At 43.3% G+C, this 22,700-nt stretch overlaps 1 protein-coding gene across 4 annotated transcripts in view; it reads left to right on the top strand.

The window, feature by feature from the left end:
• LOC147425628 (uncharacterized) overlaps positions 1–17,769 on the top strand; it is a 71,602-nt gene extending 53,833 nt beyond the window's left edge. The window contains exons 3-4 of one of the 4 annotated variants that reach the window (XM_086499879.1): positions 15,402–15,475; positions 17,270–17,769. In XM_086499879.1, coding sequence (XP_086356005.1) covers positions 15,402–15,475; positions 17,270–17,376 — 181 coding nt within the window. In that variant the 3' untranslated portion in view covers positions 17,377–17,769. Of the gene's footprint in view, positions 1–15,401; positions 15,915–17,269 lie in introns of those variants that run through there. The other 3 variants (XM_086499883.1, XM_086499881.1, XM_086499880.1) reach the window with 3 other exon arrangements.
• Positions 17,770–22,700: the final 4,931 nt, after the last annotated feature.

Genomic DNA, 22,700 nt, shown 5'->3' with positions numbered 1-22,700 from the left:
AAACCAAGCAGATGGTACACATTGATAAAAGTCAATATCAGAAGACTTTATTTCTTTATACATTTCCAAAGCAGTAACAACTGGTATTGCAAAACCATTATTTATAGACTTCTGATTACAAAGCGACACAGATACATGAGGCATGTTCTACTTAACAAAAACAAGAGAGTGATGTACATAATCTATATACAATGAGTCTTGTTTATCATAAAACCATGGAATTCCTAAAATAATATCTACTCTGTCCAAGCACATGATGTGGAAATCCATGTTCTCTTTGTAATCAGCTAGCTCGAGCGACAAGTCTGGAACCATTCGATTCCATACATCGCCATCTTCACACGATACTCATGGTCACTGTCCCGCGTCCGCTGGCTCAGTTTCTACACCAATTTTGCATCCACAAAGTTGTGTGATCTTCCATTATCAAGGAGTACGGTCACATTATGACCATTGATCTTCTCGGGGAAATGGAGAAGATCATGCTTATCAAACACTTTGGTGCTAAAAGTATAGTTAGTGCATGAACTGTGCAGTAAATGATGGATTTCAACTTGAATGACATCAGAGTTACCTGAGATCTTGTGAATCTGAACCGAAGGACGACCTTGCGGTTTCTGTGTCTTCTTCTTCTTGGGGCAATCCTTGATTTGGTGACCCGTCTGGCCACATCCGAAGCAACCCCTCTTCTTCACTGCATCAGCAACTGAAGCATTTGTGGCTTTCTTCTTCTCTTGAGAAGATCTCGGCGGTGATTTGGACTTATGTTGGAATCGGGGTCGCTTCCTCGAAGCACCCTCACCGGATTGACGGTCTGTTGTTCTTTTCTTCTCATAGTTTGCTCCATTTATCAAATGGAACGTCCTGGCCTTTGCCACTGCATCCTCGACATCAGTCGGGGCTTTTTCCTTAATTAAGGCCCAACGGTAGTCCTCATGCAATCCAAGCAAATACATGTGCACAGCGTGGGTAGAATCCACCTTGCAGAAGGTGAGCGCCTCTTTGAAAGCTGTCATATACTTATCAAAAGACAGAGTTTTCATCGAAAGACTCTGCAGTTTGGCATAGGCTTTCAAAGGGTCCATTTTAGTGAAATCCCTCTTGAATTCCACACAAAAATCAGCCCACGTCGTAGGCTTCTCTGTCATGTCACGCCACCAGGTAAGCGCCTTACTGCGGAGATAGAGAGGAATTGTATGAATCCTTCGTTCATCATGCTTACCATGGAGATCAAAGTATGTGGTCCACTAGTGCAACCATTTATTCACGGCCAGTTCCGTATGCTCCTTCTCTTCACCTGAGAAATTTGTAGTTTTGTACGGAATGGTGGCAGTCGGACCAATCTGCGAACACCCAAAAGCAGCAATTTGTATCCGCAATTGTTGGAGATGGGTTTTGCCCTCGGAAATACGCGCAGTGGTCGACCGAGCCATATTTTCGAGAGTAGAGAGTCAGGAACTGAGCCCCTGCACGACCCCTTCGAGAGAGGCCAAGCGAAGTTTCGTCCAAACGTTCGCGTTTTTCAGAGCGGTAACACGCTGGTCGAAACTCTGGAAAGTACTTGTAATCCATGTGTAGAGAGCATGTGTGAATGGAATTTGGATATTACCTGGTGCGTCGTCATGCTGCACATCGGAGCGGGAGGAATCCATGGCGAAGTGCGTGAAAAACTGGAAATTTCACGCGAAATCTGGCTTGTTTTGCACCTTTCGGTCGCAAAAAGTTGAAGTTCGAGGAGCTCCACGCGTCGGGGTGAGCGTTTGAAGGCGAGTAGGTGATGGCGGGGGTGCGAGAGCGCGAGCAGGCGGGAGAGAGGAGTGGTAGGGAGCTCAAAAAGTGAGGCTTTGTAAACTCTGCAACTCTGTAAGTGAGTTTTTTTTAATAAACTCAGGTTTCAGACCATACTTTAAAAAAAAACTCAAAAAGTCCACAGTTAGAGAGCCTGCCCATTTTGTAATGGGTACTCCCTTAAAAAAAACGATGTAGTCCTTGTAGCGTGGAAAAGAAAAGCGTGCGTTGAATCTGTCGCGTGGAGACCACGAAGGAAAAGAATCGGGCGTGTGGGTACCCGTGGCCAGCATGCAAAAGGGGCGCTAGTAAGGAGCCAACGCTACAAGGTGGATTCCACGCCAGCAGTCAATGCTTTCTGCATGATTGTTCCTTCGCTGCATATGAGCTCACGCTACAGAGGGAGGTAGTTCTCTCTCTCTGTGTGTGTGTAAACTGCGCACAGAAAGAAGACTACAAAGAGAGTAAATAAAAACAGTATGCTGAAATTGTAATCCGGAATCAGCAAATCAATAACTAAATGACTGATTTTCATCGAAAATCAGCAGAATTGACAAAAATCCCATGATTTTCAGCGCCTGCACCTGCTAAATTGCTGAATTTTATCAAAAGTCAGCGATTGCAAACATGCTCATGAGAAGAAAATAATTAATTAAACTGTCATTTCATCAAAACTTGCGTGAAATAGTGGTTATCCGACTCGAACCAGGCCGTAGGTGTGCACTTGGTCCTTCGTGCAGCCAAGCCGGCTCTGATACCATGAAACAAACGAGGAGATGGATCTCCCGGCTACACGGACCGCCTACAGACACACGTCGGACAAACCACCCAACCATAGCCACCATCCGGCACCATCCGACAGCTCCCCCGTGTTGGGGCCAGCGTCCGAGGACGTAGGCGTGCACCTGTAAGACCGAGCGTCCCATACCACCCAGCCTCACCTCCTCGAGGTGACCTCGCGCACTCCTAGCCTCGCGGGCTAACCACTGGCACTCTACCAGTGGGGGTCGATAACTGCAAATGAGGGCCTGGCCTCCCTTTTATAATAATGGCCAGCCACATTGGCCGTGTTCACACTATGTCCGGCCGGACACTGGACGCCCATCCCGACGGCATTTGGGCTAGATCCCCTCTCCTGTGAGCGGGACATAACAATTACTTGCTTTTATTACGCAAGAGAGTTAGAGAGAGAAGCTTTTTGCTTTATTTTAGGTCTCAAGAGAGCTTGTAAGAGAAAGCTTTTGATTTTCAGCTTTTGAAGCTTTTTGGGTCTTTGCTTTTGGCATTCCTTGTAATCTTTAAATACGCGGTTTGGCCTTTCACAACTCAGAGCATTTGGACGTAGAGTCTGAGTGTGAGCGCCTACCTGCACTCTTGTACTTTGAACTCAGATTAATACAAAAAAAAAAACTGAAAAGGGCGCCAGTCTTTGGGGCCAATATCTCTAGGCATGGCACTCCACTGGGCCAGTGTCGAATCAATTGTGAACCGTGAACTATTTTGAAGTGGTTATTTGTGTTGTCGCGGTAGATTCTTGACTTGGAGTGTCCAAGTCCGTTACATCTTTTGTGTGTAGGATTGGACGAGAGGATTTTCTTTGTAGAGATCTCTTCCGGGGAATTGCTTTTCGAGAATCGAGTTGCGTTTCGAGCGTCTAGACTTTGAAGGTAACGATTTTCATGTTATGATCTCTAAGTTTCTGCTTGCAGGTGGACTTCCTCTTAGTGAGGGAGTAGGAGCAGAGGAAGGTATGAGCCACTGCAGGAGAAAAGCGCTCTGAGGAACTAGAGCCAGATCAGCCCAAGGGTTTCGTACCCAAGTTTGGGAAGTAGATCCACGGATTGAAGAGAGGTAGTCTCTCGAGTTGTGATCCGGAAATGGGGATTCCCAAGTAAGGACTCTGTGTTCGGGAAAGCAGAGTTGTTCTGCAGGAAGAGGACTCTTGAAACAGAGTTGGAAAAAAGAGTTGCAGGGATGCCACGTCTTGAGTTTGGAAGGTGAGATCTAGAGACGAGAACCAAGGTTCTCGAGGATTTCGAATAAGGAATGGAAGTGCCTTGGAATAGGGTTTTGCCTTGGGAATAGGAAGCCGAGGCTTCCTGGAGCCATCAAGTCTTATTCTAAAACGAACGTGGTAATACGTTCGGTTCAAGTGCTTGTAATAAATATACTAATATTGGCGGGGGGGGGGGGGGGGGGGGGGCAACCCATCTTCTGATCCCAGTACAGTGTCGATCTCCTCACTCTATCTCTATCTCTATCTATTCCTCTCTATATCATCTGGCTTCAATATTAAGTAGTAAATTCTATTTATCCGAATATATTTTATATATTGCTACGCGCTCCCGTTTGTGACACACGCCATGTGCAAAGAAGCACGTGGGGCTTATGTGCGGAAGCAACTTAAGGATATAGGCACGGCTGAAGGTAAGTCTATGTCACTATGATAAAAGACTTGTGAGAGTAATTGGCAAACATTGATGAGATTATCTTGGATCTTGAAGGACTGTAGAGAGGAGCATTTGAGAGAGGATACAAACACATTGTGAGAGGGATAGTGTAGTCCCTCGCCGGATCCATCATGCACACATGACATGACACAAACCATATATGCATAACGAGCGTAGAGAGAGGACATCAGACTCACCTCCCAGCCATAGAGCCAATACCGGTTCACCCTTGAGCTTGGGAGCTTGCAGCCAACCGGCTAGCGTGGTGAGCACACAAGATGCTCACAAATGAGACCTTAGTCCTATTTGTAGAACTTCTTAATTGCCCTTCTTAACCTCCCTTCAAGTAAGGGTCTGTTCACACGTAGTGTCATTTCACATTGGTCGGACATAGCTTAGGCGCCCATCCTGATATCTGGGGACATAACAGAGAGAATGACCCAAGAGCAAATAACTTAATAACTAAAGAGAGCACTCATTTAACTTGATAATGACAATGAGGGCTGAGGGTCACTCAGATACTAATAAAATGACCTCGAAGACTGTAGAAAAGAGGGTTCTTGGTTGAAGACTGACTGTGTAGTCAAGAAAGCCACCACATCATGAAAGTTATGAAACATGGCATTAAAAGCTAATAAATGTGTCAAGTCATCTAAAAATGGGGCAATTGGATGAAGAGAGGGTGAGTTTGCAGTAAATGGTCCAAGACAATAATAATGAATCAAAAGGGTCTAAAAATGCACATGCATGCCACCGTTTGCTGATGACATATCTCCAACACCTTCTCAGTGCGAGATGGGTGGTCCCTCCAACTCCTCATCGCTAAAGAAGACAATCAGTCTAGGTCTAGGCAGAGGCTTGGTGAGAAAATATGCAAGATTGTCGATGGTTTAGGATTAGGGTTTTCGCATTGAGATCACAGATGCAATTCTCATTGCGTCTATTTGGCAGTTTGAGACGCTCCCACTCTCTTAAGACAGTGGTCCATACCAAACTCTTGGTCAAGGCCAGCATTCTCTATGCCGCATTGACTCTCTCTCTCTCTCTCTAGATTTTTCCGTCTCTCTAGAGTGATCCGTATGAGAAACTATCCCACCTAGCCTGGACATATCCAAAAACAGCCCTCATACCTTGAGATCTGCCCCTATGAAACGACGAGGCACTTGCAGCTTCGTCAAGAAAGGTGATTTGTCTCTTAATACTGATACCCTCCAAAGCTCTTTGTGTATGTGTGCACTTGTGCTTTTTCTTCCAACAATCCACTTTTCTTTTTGAGCCAGTTCTCAACTTGTGACTGCTGTTTATGCTTTTTTATGCACTTGTGGAGCTTTTTCTGTTCACTCCAGGCTCACTGTGCTCTGATGCCCCCAATTGCCATGCCAGATCAGCATGCTACATTGTCGTGCAATGTCAGCAACTGACTGACTGCTTGCTGTCTGTCACAAAGTGATGATGTGGCGGACAGCAGAAACCCTAATTTCTGACTGAAACCCTAAAATTCTTGCAAACCCTAAAATCTGTCAGAAACCCTAATTTGCAGCAAACCCTAATTTCAGGCTGAACCCTAATTCAGCAAACCCTAACTCCTGCCGAGGGTGCCACGTGGCAGCAGCAGTACGGATTTCCGCGTTTTCCGGCGGAATTTGCGCTGGCAGCTTTTCTTGCTTTTTCTATGCAAATAGCAAGAGAAAGAGAGAGAGAAAGTCTTTTGCTTTCTTTTGGGACTCTCAGAGAGAGAGAAAGAGCAGATGCTTTTGGTTTCAGGGCTTTTGATTTTGAAGCTTTTTGGGGCTCTGCTTTTGGGCATCCCTTGTAACCTTTAAATAAGTGGTGAGGGCTTCACTTCTCAGAGCATCTGGACGTAAAGTCTGAGAGTGAAACCCTAGCCACTCTCTTGTACTTTGATCTGATTAATATAAAAAGAAATACCGAAAGGGGCACCAGTCTTTGGGGCCAATATCTCTAGGCACGGAACTCCGCTGGGCCAGTGTAAATCTATTGTAATCTGTGACTTGTTTTGAAGTGGTTATTTGGTGCTGTCGCGGTTGATTCTTGACTTGGAGTGTCCAAGTCTGTTACACTGGTATCAGAGCACGGCCGATTTCTCTTCTACGAGAAATCTGATCGCCAATTTTTTTTTCCGCGGCACCTATGGCTTCACGCAAGGATCGATCGACTCCCTCTGCATCTGGAGATGCGGGCAGGGATAACAACGAAGATTCCGGCATGGAGTATGACCCGCCTTGGCCTACTCAGGCGGAGCGGCGGGAGATGGAGCGCCGTCAATTGATTGGCGATGCAACAAAGATGATGCTCAATTTTGCCAAGGATCCGAAGATGGCAAAATATATGAGCCAGACCTCTTTGGAAGAGGTGCAGACGGAGTGGCAGAGAACCACAACACCACTCTTGAAACCCGCTCTCAAGAAACCTTCTGCCTCCAAGAAATATACGGAGAAGGAACTGGAGAACGTGGTTGATGCACGGATAGCTTAACTTTTCGACGTGCAAAAGAAAGACAAAAAGCACGGCAAAAAGCAGAAGAAAGGCGTTGACTTCCCAGGATATTTGGGTCGTCGGTCGACATTCGACAAGGCAAAGAAACAGAAGAAGCGTGTCAAGTTTGAAGGATTACCCAGTTCTTCTTCCTCTTCTTCTTCTGACAGTTCTTCGAGCTCTTCAGACTCGAGCGAAGAAGACAGAAAAAGAAAAAAGAGAAGCAAGAAACAACGCTTTGGAAAGGGCAAGAAAAAGGCAAAGAAGTCTAAATCTCGCCCAGTGAGTGACACTTCTACAGAGGACTCGTCTACGGACAGTTCAGACTCTGACAACGGACACTTTTATGCGAACAAGAAGAATTTTTACAAAGCCAACCAGTATGACTTTCTCAAAGATAAAAGCAAGAAAGTCCGAGAGTTTAAGGAAGGTAGCCAAAGTTTGATACTTTTTCGGGATACTCCGATGCTTCGAAGGCTTTGTCTTTTATACAACAGTTTGACATCGCTTTCGCAGGAGGATGCTATTCAGAGCACTCCAAGATTCGGAGAGCTGCCTCATATTTTAAGGGGAATGCTCGCACTTGGTGGTCCACGCTTCTATTAAGCAAGACTGTGCCAGTTACATGGCTGAAATTCAAGAGGCTTTTTATTTCTTCTTGGTTGACTCAAGAGTTTGAACAAGATATACGAGTTGCTTGGAACCATCTCCGGATGACCAAGAGCGATACAGTGAATTCTTACTGTGAAAGATTCTGGAGCTCTTTTCTACCCGCCTCTTCATTCAAGATCTCGTTCAGAGAACAGATTGAGCGGTTTACCTTGGGTCTACCTACAGAGATCCGAGATCACTGCTTGGAACAAAAGTCAGCTTCTATTCAGGAGTTGATGAGTCATGCGAAGCGGGGCTTTGCCATTCACGCTTGCAGTCTGACCTACCCCACAGATGAGGTCATGACACAACGACCCGGACAGACTTATGGGAATGAAAGTAGAAAGAGAAAGAGCAACCCAGAGAGAAAGGATGCACGACCCAAGCTTACTCCTCAGGAGAGAGCTCGCTTCATTAGAGAGGGGAAGTGCTTTGGATGCGGGGAACTTGGGACATATCTCCGCGAAGTGCCCTAAAAAGGCACAGAAAGAACAAAATGACAAGGACGATGAAAGGCCTGAGAGTTCGAGAGCAGTTGAGGACCGTGTAGGAAAAGGCAAGATGAAAACAGGACTGGTTCCAGATTGTGTGGGTATTGATCCCGACATTATGGATGAGAGTACAGAACTTTGCTGAGCTTGAGGCAAAGTGAAAGATCAAGAGGCCCTGATTTTCTTTAATGGAGGAGCCAAGGCCAACTTCATTTCACCGAAATTGGCGGCGGAGCTCAAGATTACTCCCTATCGGATGGGACCACTTGCAGAGGCAGTTCTAGCGGCACTCTGCAGGGACGTAGCCATTACACCTGTCATTGGCAAACTTCGGTTGCACTGTCAGGGGTATTTGGGGCATGAGGACTTCTTCATAATGCCTTTGGAGGGTTGTGATGTTCGCTAGGGATTCCCTGGTACCACAAGAACAACGCCGTGGTCGATTATTGGGTGAGAAAAGCGACTTCGACTACAAAAAAGGGTAGAACAATTGTACTTGATATTAAACTGAAGGGCGAGTTTGTCCCTATTGTATCGACTTCGGCCATTTCAAAGTGAATGAAATCCAGTCTGTTTGTTTACTCGATCTGTATGAAAGAGTTGAGTGATGATGATAGGACAAATATGTCTAAACTTGATAAAGAACGCCAAGATTTTCTACACTCTCACGCCGATTGCTTCTCAGAAGACCTGCCAGGTGAGTTACCACATGCTCGTCCTGAAGATCATACCATTGATCTGATACCTCGAAGTACACCACCGAACCGGCCACCCTACCGTGTGAGCCGAGCACAGAATGAAAAGATTATGAACCAAGTGAAAGACCTCTTGGAAAAGGGTCTTGTTCAGCCTAGTACTTCACCGTATTGCTCTCCAGTGTTGTTGGTTTTGAAGAAAGATGGATCTAGGAGAATGTGCATCAATTATAGAGCTCTCAACAAAATCACCATCAAGAACACATTCTTGGGATCGATGATATACTTGACAGGTTACAGGGATCCTCGTGCTTTAGTAGGATTGACTTGAAGAGTGGATATCATCAGATCAGGACAACACCGGGAGACGTCTACAAGACAGTTTTTCGAACGACTTTTGGGTTATTTGAGTTTTTGGTGATGCCTTTTGGCTTAACCAATGCTCCTGCGACATTTAACCGGATGATGGACATGATTTTTCGAGAGTACACGCTATTTGTTGGCACTTTCTTTGACGACATCATTGTTTTCTCCAAGAATGAGGCAGAACACAGAGATCATCTGCTTCAGGTCTTTCAGGCATTATGAGATCACAAGTTAGTGATTAATGCAAAGAAATGTGAATTTTTTCTACCAGAGATACACTTTTTGGGACACATTGTGTCAGCAGCAGGAGTGGAAATGGATCCGGCCAAGATAGAGACTATCCGTGATTGGCCCGACTTGAGGAATGTCCATGAAGTTGGAAGCTTCTTGGGACTGTGTTCGTACTACAGGCGGTTCATACGAAAGTTTGCAGAGGTTGCTTCCCCTTTGCATATCTTGACACAGAAAGGAGTACCTTTTTCGTGGGGACCCACAAAGGTGACTACCTTTCAGACATTGAAAGAGAAATTGACTACAAGACCTATTTTGACTTCGCCGGAATTGCAGAAGTCATTTGAAGTATATTGTGATGCTTGTGGTCGTAGTTTGGGTGCGGTCTGGATGCAAGAAGGCCATGTCATAGCTTACGAGAGGCGTTTGTTCTCTAGGACAGAGATGACAACACAGATTTATGAGAAAGAGCTTTTGGCGGTTATCCATGCTCTTACTCAGTGGCGGCATTACCTACTTGGAGCGGATTTTATTGTCTTTACAGACCATCAGAGTTTGCGCTACTTCTCGTCACAGAAGCAGCTTTCAAAAAAGCAGATGCAGCGGGCGAACATCTTGTCGGTTTTGCAGGCGTAATTGCGGTCGATTACAATGCTTTCAAGAGGGGAGTATGTCACAAAGTGATGACGTGGCGGACAACAAAAACCCTAATTTTTGGCTGAAACCCTAAAATTCATGCAAACCCTAAAATCTGCCAAAAACCCTAATTTGCAGCAAACCCTAATTTCAGGCTGAAACCCTAATTCAGCAAACCCTAATTCTTGCTGGGGGTGCCACGTGGTAGCAGCAGTACGAATTTCCGCGTTTTTCGACGGAATTTGTGCTGGCAGCTTTTCTTGCTTTTTCTACGCAAATAGCAAGAGAAAGAGAGAGAGAAAAAGTCTTTTGCTTTCTTTTGGGACTCTCAGAGAGAGAGAAAGAGTAGATGCTTTTGCTTTTAGGGCTTTTGATTTTGAAGCTTTTTGGGGCTCTGCTTTTGGGCATCCCTTGTAACCTTTAAATAAGTGGTGAGGGCTTCACTTCTCAGAGCATCTGGACGTAGAGTCTGAGAGTGAAACCCCAGCCACTGTGTTTTACTTTGATCTGATTAATACAAAAAGAAATACCGTAAGGGGCACCAATCTTTGGGGCCAATATCTCTAGGCACGGAACTCCGTCGGGCCAGTGTAATCTATTGTAATCTGTGACTTGTTTTGAAGTGGTTATTTGGTGCTGTCGCGGTTGATTCTTGACTTGGAGTGTCCAAGTGTGTTACACTGTCTATAGCTGCCTCTGCCTCCCGTTTAATGACAAGGAACCAAGTTTAAGAATTGCATGTGAGTTTTCTGAATGTCTGCTTTACTTCTTACTTTTTTGGGCGAGAACCGGCAAGCTGGAGGGGGCAGCAAGCAAGTTTTCCACTCGGGTGAGTAAAAGGTCTTTTCATGCCATGCCATTTATTCCATGTCCTCTTGTTAATCATGCCAGCTGGGGATGACGTTGGTGGGATTACCAACTCAAGTTAGTGATACACTTGAGGACCAAGGTCCATAGAAACATACCCTTTTCTGAATGTCTATTGTATGTGACACAATCCTTTTAGGGTAGTGCGGAGTGCAGAAATTTACATATTTAATTGTTCTAAACCTGATGGAGCTGATGATTGTATTATCTTGTGGATGATATCCACGCGTCTGTATCTTGCGCTATCCTGCTCATGTTAACACATATTCTGCCATACCATGACTCTCTATAAGGTGCAGTGGAAGTGGATGTTAAACTTCGCTGAAGATGAGTGCTCCGAACTGTGCTCAAGGGTTCCTTTTACTTACAGAAGGGAGAGCCTTCCGTTCCTTTAGTGAGAGAGTGCAATGGACACAAACAAAGTGATGAACACTTTGAATGAAGGTGCATGAGACTGAGAGATAGAGAGAGAAGAATACGACACCAAAAAGTTGTCAAACCCTCCTCCGAAGGCCCTTCTCTCGATGGCGAGAGAAGTCTATGCTATTGATTGCACATGTGGTACAAGATGCTAATGCAAAGTGTGTCTAGGTGGAAGTCGACGGCGACGATGATCTAATGACTTGCTAGTTTCGAACGATGCTTTATCTGCTGATTTGAACTGCTGAAATTGATGAAGTATGTTGCTGCAAAAACGCCAACTCTGCTGGTGTAGGTACTGCTGAAAATGCTGAGTGTGGCTGCTGCAGAAACACTGATTTTGCTGTTCTAAAAACGCTGATCTTGCTGGTCCTGAAATCGCTGAAATGGCCGAGTCTTCAAGGCTGACAAATGCTGTTGTTCATGGCTGAATATCGCTGGGTTCCCATGCTGAAAATGCTAGGGCTTCTGGGCTGGAAACGCCAGGGATTCTTGGGGTAGTCTTGCTTGAGAAGGTGCCTGTTGAGCAAGTGCTCCTGTTGCCTCTTTTGCCAGAAATGCTAGCGCTAGGGTTTTCTTATGTACTTGGCTTGCGAAATTGCCCTACCCAGTTTTCCAACAAAAGTCACTTAAAATAATAAGTGAAAATTGGCTAAATTAGGGAAAACATGTCTATGCATTGTAAAAATGCTCCTGATGGGTTCTGATGGAAATCTAATGATCATGTTGTGTGCAACCAGAGGATATGCATCTAATCTAAGTGTCTGGACATGCACGGTCTGCGAACAGACTCACAAAAGTCTTAGATCACTTCCTAAGCTAACTGAATTGAATCCATGTCATGAAGTAGCTTGTCCACGTACACATAGGGTTAGATGTGCAAGTGACATCCGCTCCTTTTCAAAGTGAGGTATTGGTACCGAACTGTATGGCGTCAAGGGAGATCGCCAACAGCATCTGATGCGTGGGTCAGGCGATACTTGAACTTCATAAAGGTCTGCAACGCTTGCTTCTTTGGGCCGCGCCGAAAGCGACACAAAGGCATCTGTGGCTCCTTCAATGCTTCAACTTCGTCTACAATCATGCGTCTACCTTCTTCAAGAATCTCCGAGGATGAAAATTCCTGAAACCACTTCCAACACAAAAACATGAACATACCCATTCCATGTAAAGTAACTGGAAAAATTCTATTCCTTGGAAAAATTGTACAGATGAGCAAAGTGCGAGAATGCCACACCGTTCATCAAACACACGCAAACAATGGGGTCGAATCTTGACTTTCGGATCTAAATCAATCAAGTGAAAAATTCTATTCCTTCGAAAAATTGTACAGATGAGCAAAGTGCAAGAGTGCCACACTGTTCATCAAACACACGCAAACAATGGGGTCGAATCTTGACTTTCGGATCTAAATCAATCAAGTGTGGCAAATCACAATGGAAATGCCTATGCTTGATGCTCAATCTTTCTTGTGCTCTTTCTGATATTGTGTCATGCCAAGGAAGAGACATGGAATGTGAATTCCTTGAGTGCAAACATTTCATCTTTTCATGAGTAATTCACATACATTTGTGCTCATGCTTGCGAAAAGGAATCACATAAGGACGATGACTAAAATACAGGAAAGCATCACGAATGAAACACTCGAACAATGCTTGATGACTAATCGTTCGAACACAAAATATTCCCTGTGGGGGTTCTTTGGACCTAGGTTCAAGAGCCAAGATGGGTTCTTCGCGATCGATCGAATCTGCAATGAGGTTAGTTTCACTAGACAAAGTATCAACTAAACCATCATTCTTGTGAATAATCACAGTTTTTTTGTGCAAATCATCATGCTCGTGAATAATCACATCTTGATCATGCAAATCATCATGCTTATCATTATCATGCAAATCATGTGTGTCATGCTTTGGAAACGAAGAGGCTGAGAGAGTCTCCTTCTCGTGATTCTGTTCAATTTGTGCCTGCAGATTAGAAAAGAGTCGCAACAACTCTTGCATGTGTCGGTTTCTCTGTTCGGCTGCCAAGCGCGCTTGCTCATGCTCACGCTCTATGGCTGGCATTCTTTCTTCGTATTCACGATCTATGGCTAGCATTCTTTCTTCGGCCGCCAAGCGCGCTTGTTGACGCTCACGCGCAATAGCTGCCTTTCTTTCTTCGCGTTCTAACTTTCTTGCTTCGCGTTCTAACTTCCTGTCCATCATCATCTTGTCGAAAGCCTCCATAGGAGTTAGTGCAATCCTTGGTGTAGATGGGGAAGGGGGAGGGTCAGAAAAACCTCCTGGTGGAGAAAACTCTTCTTCGCCACCGTCATGCTCACCACTTCGAGTGATGACCATCCACTGAAGTCTTGGGTTCTTAAGTTCACGAGGAACTTGGGTTCTTGTGGTTCTTGGTTTCTTGAGGTTCTGGAGTCTGAGGTTCTTGAGGGTCTTGAGTTCTTGAGGTTCTTCTTTAGCTTGCAATCTGTGTTAGAGAAGGATCTTCTCTTACCCAAGCTCTTCTCTTTTCTGCGGCGCACCCCTTGGCGGCCTTGCGCTCACACCAAGGTTGCTTTTTCCCACGTCACGTCGATTGTCCTGCCGCTAAGTGCACGGTCCGCTCTCAATGAGTGAAAGGGGAGGCTGGACAAGCCCTTCTTTCTTGGGATTCCTGTAACTCTTCAAAAACACGATTAGGAATCGACACGCCCAAGAGGACTTGGGTTACGTGCGACCGCAACAATCAAAACAAATTCTTGTGGTTCTTTCCTTGAGTGATACAGAACACTGCCAAAGCTCTGTTACCAATGTAAGGTGTAGCGGAAGTGAATGTTGAACTTTGCTCAAGATGAGTGCTCCGAATTGTGCTCAAGGGTTCCTTTTACTTATGGAAGGAAGAGCCTTTCGCTCCTTTAGTGAGAGAGTGCAATGGACACAAAGAAAGTGATGAACATTGTGAATGAAGGTGCATGAGACTGAGAGATAGAGAGAGAAGAATACGACACCAAAAAGTTGTCAAACCCTCCTCCGAAGGCCCTTCTCGCGATGGCAAGAGAAGTCTATTCTATTGATTGCACAACCTGGTACAAGATGCTCATGCAAAGTGTGTCTAGGTGGGAGTCGACGGCGATGATGATTCAATTACTTGCTAGTTTCGAACGATGCTTTATCTGCTGATTTGAACTGCTGAAATTGATGAAGTATGCTGCTGCAAAAACGCCAACTCTGCTGGTGTAGGTACCGCTGAAAACGCTGAGTGTGGCTGCTGCAGAAACCCTGATCTTGCTGTCCTAAAAACGCTGACCTTGCTGCCCTAAAACGTTGACCCTGTTGTTCCTGAAATCGCTGAAATGGCCGAGTCTTCAAGGCTGAAAAACGCGGTTGTTCATGGCTGAATATCGCTGGGTTCCCATGTTGAAAACGCTAGGGCTTCTGGGCTGGAAATGCTAGGGGTTCTTGAGGTAGTCTTGCTTGAGAAGGTGCCTGTTGAGCAAGTGCTCTTGCTGCCTCTTCTGCCATAAATGCTAGTGCTAGGGTTTTCTTATGTACTTGGCTTTCTAAATTGCCCTACCCAGTTTCCCAACAAAAGTCACTTAAAAATAATAAGTGAATATTGGCTAAATTAGGGAAAATAGGTCTATGCACTGTAAAAATGCTCCTGATGGGTTTTGATGGAAATCTGATGATCATGTTGTGTGCAACCAGAGGATATGCATCTAATCTAAGTGTCTTGACATGCACGGTCTGCGAACAGACTCACAAAAGTGCCAGATCATTTCCTAAGCTAACTGAATTGAACCCATGTCATGAAGTAGCTTGTCCATGTACACATAGGGTTAGATGTGCACGTGACACTCTCTTACACAAAAATGAGAGTTAAGTTCATCATCCATGGGATAGAATTATTTACAACCACAACAGTCTCTTTCAAGAAAAATAGTCTAAATTGCGAAACCTTTGGCATGCATGCTTAGGGAGGCCTCCTAATGCATGATCTGAATGTTTAATCTATATAGAACTACTATATCATGTGCTGTCAATGAGTGGGAACCAACACCGGGTTCCTTGCTGTGGGAAATTGAATATAAAGAATTGTGCTCGATTTAGATTTTACCATGAACTGATATTCTTGTGCTAAGCCCAAAGCACTCGAAAATGGTTTTCTTGTCCTGTGGAAAAAAATTGTTTTAATTGACTTAGAATTTGTGCCTAGGAGCCTTTCAAGGCTGTTTATAATTTCATTCATTGTGAATGCCTCAAAAGAGCTGCAGTCGCACCTTTGCCTTCCACTTGCTCACTGGATGTCGTTTTAAAATTGTTTTGCAGGGTCCATTCTCAAGCACTGACTCTGGGAGCTCTTGTCGCGGCTGCTGGTTTAGAATATTACGAACGAAAGTCAGGTCAAACTCCCACCCCCAAAAAATATGATTCAGTGTTTGATTTTGCTGGAGACAAAAGTTAAAAGGGTTCAGATTGACGGAGTCTTGGTGCATACGCCAAAAGCTCTCTAAAATTCACATTATAGGGCAAATGGCAAGCCTTTTTGGGGGCTTATATATTAGTTAGCACAATTTTTGGTGTATTACGACACCTTATAGCCAAGCTGCATACATATCCAAGTTTTGGGTTAAATTTTCTTACTATACATTGCACGCGAGAGGGAGTTCTCCTCTTGTTTTTTCCCCAATTGATGTCTTTGGGGATCAGCCATTGCTGTCTATGTAGAAAGGGTACATTCTGATAAGGCGCTTGTATAAATGCCCCTGAAGCCTTCAGCAGATGTGATTCTATGAGCTCTAATGCATTGCCACCACCCAGTTGAGCAGGTGGGATTCTTGACTTCTTTACGAGTTTATATTTTTTTGTTGTTGTTGTGTCTCCAGACTTGATGGTGGTATCTGTTTGATTTTGCTCGAGCGATCAGCATTGTAACAATGGTGGTATCTGGTTGATTTTGCTTGAACGATCAGCATTGTAACAATGCAGTTGTGTGGATATAATGTCAGTGGGTGTTATGAGGCGTGAATGCACGCATGTGGGTGCCTGTACGTAGTTTTACATCCTCTATTGGGCATCCATTATGTTTTGGGGGTCGTGTCTCATGGCACTGATGCTGTAGTTGATGAAGCTGGAGTGGTTTTGCATTTTATGGTTACTGCCATGTGCCTAACTTGCACTCTCTCCAAGGTGGGCTCGACGTGACTTTAGATTCAAGGAGCGATCCGTTCACAAAAATGCACAAATTACATTCAGAGGCAACAGTCATCATGTCAGACAATAGGTGTTGGTAAAATGGCTAGCTGGACCTGAAGTACGTTCTACATGGGAGAATGTCTCCGCACTTAAGAACCATTTTTCTACATTCGTTTTTGAGGACGAAAATGATTCTCCAAGGGGGGGGTAATGTAAGGACATGGGTCCTATGGGCAAGGCCACCAGCACGACTGGACAGTGTGTACGCTAGGGGGAGGCTATAAGATAGCACGGTTGGGTGGAGATTAGCACACGCATTACCACCGCTCTTTCACAAGTCAAAAAAAATTATAGTAGATCTAGGCCCATTATATGGTGCTAACCCGACCAAAGGCTAGCTAGAAAAAAGTATATGTGTGTTTAAGAATGATTATCTAAGAATAGTTTGATTTCACAAACTATTGAACCATACAATGGGAATAGAGACCAGTCAACGTTGTCATGCCATGGCACGTTCATAATGTCAAAGGAAAACAAGGTGTTAACACTTGTGCTACTATGTATCTATGGGTGTGATAAGACCTTGATTATGATGAGTTTAGCAGGCTGAAGACCTTGAAAAGATGCTTTGTATAGACAAAGAGCCGAAGGAATGTAGACAAGAAGAAAGGGACGGTGATCTGCCATGAAGACTATGGAAAAAACTGTAATTGACTTATAGGGCGTCACCATCAAACATGCTTTCATCAAGGTAGTGGTTGTCTTGTAAGGTATGGTACAACGGGCACAGCTTAGACAATGCTGAAAATTTGCAAAATGGATCTGCGCTTTGAGAAGACCACAATTAGCAGCACCTGCTAACTTTGAGGTGGCAAGTCGAATTAGTGTCGGTCTAAATAACCTTGTAAAGGAATGAAAATTACCAAGGATATTCTTTGAAAAAGCTACGAATTCAAAGCTTATCGAGATTGTTTTTTCAAGATAGATAATTTTCTGTGCAGCACACTTGGTTCCAAGAAGCTTTGATAAATTTTTTGTGGCTTGGATATTGCCCGAGCTTTCAAACCCAAAGGGATTATCTTTGCACCTACAGGATTGCAGCATTTGACTCAAGTTTGAGAGTCATGAGCGATTTCTCCACAATGGAAAGCCTTCATTACAAAGATTCAAGTGGCCTATTAAAAGAAGTAATATGAGCTTGTCGTTGTACATAAAGGTGGCGGCGAATGATTTAAGAGGGTGCCTGTACGAGTTGGAGAAATTCTATTCAATGGCCATCAAAGATCTGCTTTTGCATTTAGCGGTGGGTCTGGCATTATGGTGAAGATTCCTCCATTTTCCAAGGCATATGTTACTATGTATGCGGTTCAAGACCTGTTAGCCCACAATTGTACATGCTTTGGTTGCTGCAAACAGTCAGACCTTTTTGAGGACCTCTTCAACAATTATTACTCTATTTGTTTTGTATTGGGAAATTATCCATTTTGAATTTTGACTCCAAGCTAATTTTTTTGTTTGTTCACAATGTTTTCAATTGTTTCGAACGTGAATGTGTACTTTATGTCGAGACTTCTGCAATAATATGTGTGCAAAGGCCACTAATCGTACATGGAGAGTACGAGTACATCCATGGAAGGATAGTGAGGGAGGTGATGTCTCCATTAAATGTGTGGATTTACAAAAAAAAAAGTGTGTATGTGGATGTGAATATTTGTGCATTCTATATGCTTGATTGATGAGTGTGTGCAGGCTATGTTGTAAAAATTGTGTGATTGTAACTTAAAATTGAGTGTGTACATAGGTAGATCTCTCTTTCCTTGTTTGGTTTGGTACATTAGATTGAGTTTCGTCACTATGGGCACCATTTGTGGGTGTTGTCGATGGTATTGTTTGGTTGCCTCCATGGTCTAATCCAGTAAATCGTAGATGCGTGAAAATGCACCAAAACTATTTCATTGATTAAATTCAGTTTATATGTAATTAGCTCCATTCTGAGCTTAACTAAAAAAGTATACACAATTGTGCGCGATGACTTCAATTTTGGTCAAGCTGTGATTGATTGATACCAAGATACAACTTAATTGTCGAAAGGAAGTTGGCCCAGTGGTATTTAAGTGCACCCACTATGCTTCAACCCTTGAGATGTGGTTGTGGGTGAGTGGGCGCAATCCTGCAAAATTAGTCGAAGCTTTGGCTTCGAACGGTTTAAAAAAAAAGAAAGAAAAGAAACAACTTAATCAATCAAATTTTCACTTAATTTGTGCTTTTAAGGAATCCATTTTTTATTTGGAGAATTATCCTTTGATTGTTTTTTTAACTCGTAGAAAATTGATAATATTGTAATCCTTAAAATGATAACATTCCATTTTTCTATTTGATGGGTTTGCTGTTTATACATTTCAATTTCAAAAAATCCTCATAAAAATAAAAAAGGAAAACATACTAACAACCCATTCATCATATGCAAAAAATCTTTGTTTTCATTTTTATTTTGATAAACAAAATTAATTTTTTTCCCCTCCCTTTTGTCTCCATCCGATGACCTCTGAAACACCTAGATACACCACCCTCTCCCATTGACACTCCCTTTTCCCCCATTTGCCCTCTTTACACCCTCGTCCATGGTTCCCCCCCCCCCCCCCCCCCCCCCCCCCCCCCCAAAACCCATACAAATTACCACCACCGCCCAAAAAAGTAAATAAATCATTTATTTAATTCCATGTTGCTCTTGAAGTCTTTAGCAGTCTGCATCCCCCCTCTCAGTCCCTCTCCATAGTGCTTCAACCTCATGGTTTTTATTCTGCAAGTGGGTCATGCCCTCTATCCCCATTTTCCACTATTACATCTTGCTCAACCCTTGTACATAGGCCCCCCCCCCCCCCCCCCAAAAAAAAAAAAAAAAAAAACCCTATATCCTTCAAGGCAGCCCCCCACATCCTTAATCATTGTGCACTGCTCTGCACGAGCTACATTTGTGGGCCGCTAGTACTCCCACATGATCGCTGTCTGTCGATGCTAGCACATCACCGCAGTCGCCTCCCCATTGTTGTGGTAGTGCATGGCCATCCTTAGAATCCCTTTAGTCTACACCAGGCCATTGTCGTGATCGATAGTCAGCTCCAACATTTGTTGTCAATGCAACACCCACCATGCAACATTGACACTAGTTTCATTCCATAACTCGACATTCTAGGGTCCTTTTTAGGTTATCTTCAAAGATTGACTATAGAAAATGCATGAATAATCCTTGTTAAGAGATTATTTTTTGCGATATGCCCCATAGGTATAATTTCTACCAAAACTTTTGCAATCCATAAGGTCATGTTCCTATTAAGGGACACTTTTCAATCGGTCTTAAAAAGTCTCATTAGATGTGGCACTGTTTTGTTTAAGTATGTAGATATCACAAGTGTTTCATGGTGGCACACTTGTCTTGCCTACAAAGTTCGATGCCATCTGCATCCCTGCAAGTGATAGGCATGGGTCATCATGAATGCACTTATAGCCCTCCGATTGCATCAACTTCAAATTTATGATACCATTCACAATTTTCTTACTGCAAGCCATAAAGTGTCTTGCAAAGCTTACATGATCTATTAGGAGCCACAAACCTAGCTGATTACTCCAAGTACAAATCCTCATGAAAATCTCCAAAGCTAGCATTGTGCACAGGGTAGTCATCTTCACCATCGCGAAGAAGATCTCTACGAAATCACTACCTTTCTGCTACTTGAATCTCTATGCAATAAGCCTTGCCTTGTACCTAGGTGTACCACCAATTGGAGGCAACTTCACCTTGTAAACAAAGGGCTCCTAAGTACCATTAAGAAATCAATGAATCCATCTTTGATTGGATAGCCTACTGCTTGTCAACACACTAGACATGGCCTCATTATAACGTAGCATGGCCAATCAGTGGGGAAGTACGGCCTGAGGTGGTCACCTCAATGATGGAAATGGGGGTAGAGATGGTGGCTCTCTGCAATCAATGAACATGACATAGTCCATACAAGGCACATAGCACTACAATAGCCTAGCATGCTGCTTTGAACGTCTCAAAACTTGTGAAGAAAGTACATTTGGCTATCCTACATCTACATGATCATCCAACAAGGGCTGAACTCCCACACGAGGTGCAATGGGATGAATAGTAGCAACAAGAGGACCCTCATCTCGATGCTCATCCTCCTAAAAAATCACACGATGAACTTAGACTATTCTTGGTGGTGTCCTATACATGAAGTCCTTATGAAATACAACATCATGGCCACACACAATCTTCCTATCTATTGGATCCCATAATCTGTAACCCATCTTTTTTGAGCTACCATATCCCAAGAAGATACATTTCTTCCTTTTTGGATCCCATAATCTGTAACCCATCTTTTTTGAGCTACCATATCCCAAGAAGATACATTTCTTCCTTTTTGGATCCAATGTACTACTTGTTTTTGTTGGGAAATGTACATATGCTTCACAACCAAACACACAAAGATGACCATAAAAGAATACCTTTTGAAGCACTAGAAAGCCCAAAGGAATACTAGGTGCATGTTTGATCAACTGCACAACAATCATGACTGCTTGGGCCCAAAAACTATTTGACAATCCAACCATATTAAACATACTATGCAACATTTCATGTTTAGACTTGCTCATGCACTCTGCAACACCATTGTCATATAGGAATCACTAATCTCACACTGTGTACCTTTCTCAACACAAAATGTAGTGAAAGCATGAGACATGCTGTCCCCCATTATCTGTACGTAAGCCGTTCAACTCGCAACCTACTTGTGTCTTAACAAGAGCCACCCATTGTTTGAATACATCAAACACCATATACCATTCTTGAATATGGTATGCCCATACCTTCTTACTAGCATCATCAATAAATACATAGCACTTCCAAGGTAAGAAGTGGGCATAGGCCCAACACATACATCACTATGCACAAGAGCTAGCTTTTCTAATTTCCTGTGTGGAGAATTCTTCTTTTGAGAAGAACAAGCATGACAACCTGAATGCAATGCTCACAAATATCAAAAGAGATAAAATAAAAAACAGGGATATGATTAGAATGTGCCAATCTTTCAGTCCTTTTAGTGAAATATGCCCTAAATCCTTATGTCATAAAGACATTGAATGCTACCGAGTGATCCCAACAATGTGATCACAACACGTGCTAGCGAAAAAGAATACAAATTGCTACTCTTAAGGCATTTAGCTAGCACAAGGCTACCCCTAGTGAGCTTCCAAGATCCATCACCAAAAGATACATGATAAATGAGAGAGTCAAGCTGACCCACGCCTCAATGCATCAAAGTGAGCTGATTTAGAGGCAACACAAACTCCATATATGTCATAACCATATTAGAGATAATATCATGCTGACCAAGCATACATAAAGTCTACAAGCTCATGGATAAACATGCAATAGCTCAATATTCACTACTCAGTATTGTACCTCCATGTATTCCAATTGTGATAAAGTTTGCAAGCTCATGGATCCAAGACTTGCACACAAATATGCAATAGTTCAATATGAACTACTCAGTTATTGTACCTCCATTAATCCATTTGGGATATAAGAATCAAGAATAATGTATGCAAAACAGTACCAAAAGATCATGCATAAATAGAACAACCATGGAATAGATCAACAATAACTACTCAATATTGTTCCTCCATGTATTCCAATTGCAAGACAAGAATCAAGAGAAAAACCGTCCTCCATATGCAAAATAGTACCGAAAGACCCCCAAAAGGTCATGAATAAATAGAACATGTGATTCCACACTAAATAGCATACATGTCATAAACGTAGAACCTGTAGCCATAATGGTGGACATCAAAGTGAATTCAAAAGGATAGTTTATCATACTCAAACACAACCAATATATGGTTTCCCCATATATATACATGCTTTAACTACCTAAGGAACATGTATGCCACTCAAAAATTGTGTGCTGCAACTTGTACCTATACCTCTAGTTGCACTTGTACATGTACATGTAGCTAGAGAGAAACAATGTATGCGTGTGTGTTGAATGCACACATAGACACTATACCGAGGCTAGAAGTGGCCCAAAACTTTAATGAAGCCTCCACATACTAGTACCATATCTCATATACATGCTTGCTGCAAACAGAACCTGCACACAAGAAGATTATATATATGCAACTAAAGGTAGCTTTTGATGTGCTTCTTAGAGGGAGATTTTGTGGTGGGAATAGCTTTGAAAAAAAAGGGTAAAATCGCATGACATCCACTTGGAACGATTCTGGAATGGTGAGTGTATTGCAGTAGCAATCGGAACCAAAATCAACCTCGAAAGTGCATGGGCTTGGATAGAGACGAGAAAACACTATTAAAGAATCACAACATGGAGCTTTGAGACCAGCTAGAAGCAATGGAAAGCAGGAAGACAC

The sequence above is a fragment of the Adiantum capillus-veneris genome, chromosome 25, assembly GCF_014529385.1.
Source record: "Adiantum capillus-veneris isolate H3 chromosome 25, ASM1452938v2, whole genome shotgun sequence".
In the NCBI taxonomy this organism is placed as follows: Eukaryota; Viridiplantae; Streptophyta; class Polypodiopsida; order Polypodiales; family Pteridaceae; genus Adiantum; species Adiantum capillus-veneris.
Note: the sequence above shows the minus strand (reverse complement) of the source record. Positions and strands in the feature narration are given on the sequence as shown.